General features: G+C 39.7%; 1 protein-coding gene across 1 annotated transcript in view; it reads right to left on the bottom strand.

Moving 5' to 3' along the window:
• The window catches only part of LOC108785318 (phospholipase A2 inhibitor and Ly6/PLAUR domain-containing protein-like), a 42,582-nt gene extending 39,951 nt beyond the window's left edge, over nucleotides 1–2,631 (bottom strand). The window contains exon 1 of the mRNA XM_018554365.1: nucleotides 2,401–2,631. Within this exon, the coding sequence (XP_018409867.1) occupies nucleotides 2,401–2,440 (40 nt within the window). The 5' untranslated portion in view covers nucleotides 2,441–2,631. The remainder of the gene's footprint in view (nucleotides 1–2,400) is intronic.
• Nucleotides 2,632–5,176: the final 2,545 nt, after the last annotated feature.

Genomic DNA, 5,176 nt, shown 5'->3' with positions numbered 1-5,176 from the left:
ATTTCAATTTGAATGTATTTTATATTTAAATATATATTTAAATATTATATTTCATAATTAAATATTGAAATTTATATTTGATCTTTCTCTGCTTTTATCTACAATTTCATAAGTTGGGAGCAGGTTCCCTTTAAAGCACATTTTACAGCATTTTTACGAAGTACACGATTTAGTTTGGTACGCGATTTAGTTTCAAAGCCGGACTATGCAAACAACAAATAAATCTGAATTGTTTTTATGGGCAACAAGGACACTTTTTCCTTCAGAAGAGTTTTCTCTTCTAAAGCCCACAAGACCCTGTTGTTTCCATGCAGATCATTCCTGGACAATTATTACTGCGAGAGGAGCAGTAAAGCACAGTCATCGTACGGTGCTTTTCAGAAGGAAGCCAGATCTGAATATGTAATGAGCAAAAATAATTGCTTTCATGTACAGAATATTTTCCCACCATACACAGAAACAAGGTAAAAAAAAAAGAGAAGCTCATTGAGAAGCTCATTGACAAGATTATTTCACTTCAGTCCTGAGGTGACACATTTCCTTGCACACAGCTGATCTCCCGATGACTAATCTTAATTAAACCTATGCAGACAGCCTTCAATTAGCCTTTTTATACGCCATCAATATTTAGGATGATTGAAACTTCAGCATAACTGTAAACTTGCAAACATATGGAAAGGCCATAAAAAAATACATTAATAATGAATGGGGTAAGTGGAGTACCGTTGCCAGTCTGGTGCCCTATTTAAGCCCCCTGGAGGCCCCACTGCAAGGGTAGGTTTTTTAAATTCCCAGAGTTCTTCTTTAAGTTTTTATAATGGTACAGGCTTAACTCCGAGGGGTTGCTTTTTGTGCTGATATTTGTATTCTCTCCCAGCCAGAGCACACATGTAATGGCTGCAAAGCCTTGACCTGTCTTCTTTGTCAGCTCAAGATTGGTAAATACCACTCTTTAGAGCTGCTGGGAGAAGATACAACTGTCTATTACGCGAGCCTTTCGTTCTTTTCCATGAAATTCTGAGATAAAATGTGCTATGTGACATCGGCAGCACAGTGGCTTAGTGGTTAGCACTTCTGCCTTACATGCTTGGGGGTCCCCAGGTTTGAATCCTGGTCAGGACACCACCTGTGAAGGTTTTGCATGTTCTCCCTGTGCTTGTGTGGGTTTCCTCCCATGCTCCAGAGGCATTAAATTGGCCCAGTAGTGTGTGAAATAGGGCCCCAATATTGTAAGCTCCTTGAGGGCTGGGGCTCCCTGGTTCAAACCTCTGTCAGAACACTATCTTTGAGGAGTTTATATGCTCTCCCTGTGCTTGTGTGGGTTTCCACTCCAAAGATGTGCTGAAAGGTGAATTAACCCTGTATGTGTGTGCAAGAAGGACCTTATATTGTAAGCACCTTGAGGGCAGGGAAGCTTCTGAATGTGCAGTATGTAAAGTGCTGCGTAAGTTGTTGGAATAAATACCTGTAATAAAACTTTTTTAGTGTCTGTTCCCAGCAGCTTAAGCAGGAGATGAGGGACCTTACAGCCTCACTCTCAACCGGTCACCTATGCTCCGACAGGGAGAGAATACCAGTATATAAAAACTAAAGTGTATGTGAAGCCAAATCATTATTTTTCATTTTCTATATTGGTAATGGATAAAAGTTGTTGGGATAAATACCTGTAATAAAACTTTTTTTAGTGTCTGTTTCTAAGCAGGAGATGGGATGACCTTTCTGATGGACCTTACAACCTCACCCTTGTGCTCCGACAGGGAAAGAATACCAGTATATAAAAACGAAAGTGTATCTAAAGGCAAATAATTCTTTTTAGTTTTCTATATTGATAATAGATAAAAACTCTGTTGAGTTTTTTTGTTACAATGGTATACCATTGGGGAGATTTCCCTTCATTTTCCATGCTGTAGGCTTTGCAAGAAGTAAGAGGACACCCTTCCAAAGTGAGCAAAATGCCATCAGATGTCACTGGAACAGGTGCCCCCATTGGAAGATTTCCTCTTAAATCCTGTTCTGCCAACTATTTAAACTTTTGGATTTGCCCTCACATTCTCTCCCGGGTTCCAGGGCTGATATAATGGGTAAATCCACCTTGTGGGCACACAGACAGCAGTGAGAGAGAGGGGATTCCAACTCTTCCTTATACTAGCAAAACATGAAAAAAATGAAGTTTTGGCTTTCGATAAACTTTGCTAAATCTATAAAAAAGTTCATGTTTAATTTTTGATTATTTTTAAAGAAATTAATTCTTGTTGCGATGGCACCGCGTTTTTAATTTTCTACGCTTTCCATAAGTCAGTCCCATTGGTTCTTTTTTTAAAGAGACATGCTACAATATGACTCCTACCAAGTCTAAGTATTTTGAAAAGTGAGACAAGCACATGGATGGTTAGTTATTACCTGCTGAAACAAGAGCGGCACAGACAGCGATAAGGAACATTGCCGTGCCTTTTGTAAGATGATACGTGGTTGTCAGCGGATGAGGAGTCCTGATTTGACTTCTAGAGATCCTCAGACAAAATTTCCATGTGTCAGCCGGTTCACAGTCTTCCTCACCTTGCGTCTGCAACCAGCCTGAGCTTTTCAGTCCCGTGCCTTTCCCTTTCAATACAACTTTCAGGATAAGACCTGCTCCTTCACCCTTGTGGCTCTAGATGGTCCCAGTGGCTCTAGACAAGCAAAAAGCCACTGTAGGTCCTACAGTAGGTGACAAAATAAGTTTTAAGTTGTGCAGGTGGCTAATTCCAAAAAAACAGGTGCGTCAAGCCGGCTTACTCCCAGGTCAGACGGTGTTGAAAATTTAAATATGAGTCACAGGGAAAAATTCAGCCTCCAGCCCTCGTAAGCCAAACTCGAAGTCGATAATTTGGTCTCCTGAAATTGAAGATGACACTTGGCTGGTATGGCACTAGTGAGCAATGAGGAAGGAAGGAGACTTGAGTAGCAGTAGAGGGTTTTCTCTTTGCGTAGGAGATAATAAGCGAGGAGCTCTATTCTCAGCTTAAGGAAACACACACACCCCTCTGTCTGAGCCAAGGACAAGCACGTCTGGGCAAGCTACTGTATTATGTTGAGTTACTTTAACCTTTTGCAATAACTAACCACAGAGGAAGGCTGGGTTTGGGCTCAATGACTGACACAAAGTAACCACAAAGACAAATTAGAGTTTTAGATCTGCCAGCGTGCGACGCTGTGAAAGAGGCAGACACTGCGCTGTGTTTGTGGAAATTCTCAGTGAGGAAATGAAAGAGAGAGAGAGAGGAAAGGAGCGAGAGAAAATCAGGGAAGCTGAAATAGAATGTTACAAAGGAGCTGGTGCATGTAAAAGACAAACAAATTGTTGTCAGAGAAGACCAATCAGAAATAATAAGAATCCATATTTATTAATTGGTAAAAACCTGGTCGGTTGCTACTAGCAAAACATCCAATTTTGGGCTATTTAAAAAAAAAATGTTAATGCATCAAAGGGAGGGAAAAAGAGAGAGAGAGAGAGAGAGAGAGAGAGAGAGATCAGAGAGAGAGAAAAAGAGAGAGAGAGAGAGAGAGAGAGAGAGAGAGAGAGAGAGAGAGAGAAAGTCTTCTCTGCAGTTTTAAATAGATAACTAGAAAAAGAAAAAAACATATACGAAATAAAGAGATAAAGTGAGAAGTAAGCAGACTACTTGTTCTTAAAAAAAATAAACAAATGAACAATTCATGTATATGTATTATAATGTGACAAATTCTTGATAGATAGATAGATAGATAGATAGATAGATAGAGAGAGAGATAGATAGATAGAGAGAGAGAGAGAGAGAGAGAGAGAGAGAGAGAGAGAGAGAGAGAGAGAGAGAGAGAGAGAGAGAGAGAGAGAGAGAGAGAGAGAGAGAGAGAGAGAGAGAGAGAGAGAGAGAGATAGATAGATAGATAGATAGATAGATAGATAGATAGACTACATACTGGAAATTCCTGATACATGATAACAAACAAACAACTTCTCTTTTGATTTTGATTTTGATTTCTCTAGAGGTAAATGTGTTCCAACAAGGGCAAAGCATGGGGAGTGTCTTTATTACATCTCTGTCATCTACAGCTAAGTCTACAGTTATATGTTCGGACAACTTACACATAAAATAACGTGAATTTACTGTTGCAGCATTTTTACTTCTATCTGTAGCTATCTGCTCATCCCTTGCTTCAACACTCTAATAATGAGTCACTAACCTGCAACAAGCATTTAGCAAGAGAAAGTCAAAGTACTGACACACGGGGGCACGTCCTTCATGATAGATAGATAGATAGATAGATAGATAGATAGATAGATAGATAGATAGATAGATATATTCCAAGGAAATCACAGAAATAAGCATTCAGTCAGATAGACATCTTAGTTACAAACTCCATTTCCATAGTCTATACTCTATTACAGCAGTTGTACCAGTTGTCTAAATATGAGCGTGCATTACAACAGGCACCAGAGTTAGATCGAGTGCTCTCAATAATCAGCTCTCACTAACAGGCATGGTGACACAGACTCCTCCCCTTCTCTGCAATGTAAGTCTGCGTAAGGGCACTGGTGCAGAGGGGTGTGGCTGTTACTCAGCTCTGTCAGAACAGGAAACTGCAGTGCAGTATTTTCAGAGAGAAAGAGAGTGTTATAAGGGATTGACAAACACAAATTAGTCACAAACATTTACATTCAAGGATAGACGAATATGAAGAGATCAAATAGATTAAACACTTCAATTGTCCTGGTGGAGAAAAAAACAACTCTCCCACTCCGCCCCCTATATCTAATCTATAATTTATTTTAATAAAAACCTACTTAAAAGCCCCAGTTACTACCTAAAACTCTAGTCACATGACATCCTTCTTCTGTAGTGTTGGAGAGCATGCAGTGTCCATGTTTCTTCCAGGTGACGTGGGCCCTGACCATGGGCTGCCACAGATCACAGGGTCCTCATATGGTCCTGATGCATTTCTGTGTGAATTCAGGATGTATAATGTATGATGGACACAAGAATGGTTGGAGGAGCAGCGGAGATCAAATAAAGGAATTTACAAAGAAAATCTACAGCAGCTTGAATTTCTCTCCCTGACTGTGGCTATGCCTTGTGCTCAGCAGCATGGCACAATATGATACAGGTATGTATATATGTATGTATATCTTATTTTAGTTTTTATATATATACATATA

Source organism: Nanorana parkeri, unplaced genomic scaffold (genome assembly GCF_000935625.1).
Source record: "Nanorana parkeri isolate BGI_ZX_2015 unplaced genomic scaffold, ASM93562v1 scaffold155, whole genome shotgun sequence".
In the NCBI taxonomy this organism is placed as follows: Eukaryota; Metazoa; Chordata; class Amphibia; order Anura; family Dicroglossidae; genus Nanorana; species Nanorana parkeri.
Note: the sequence above shows the minus strand (reverse complement) of the source record. Positions and strands in the feature narration are given on the sequence as shown.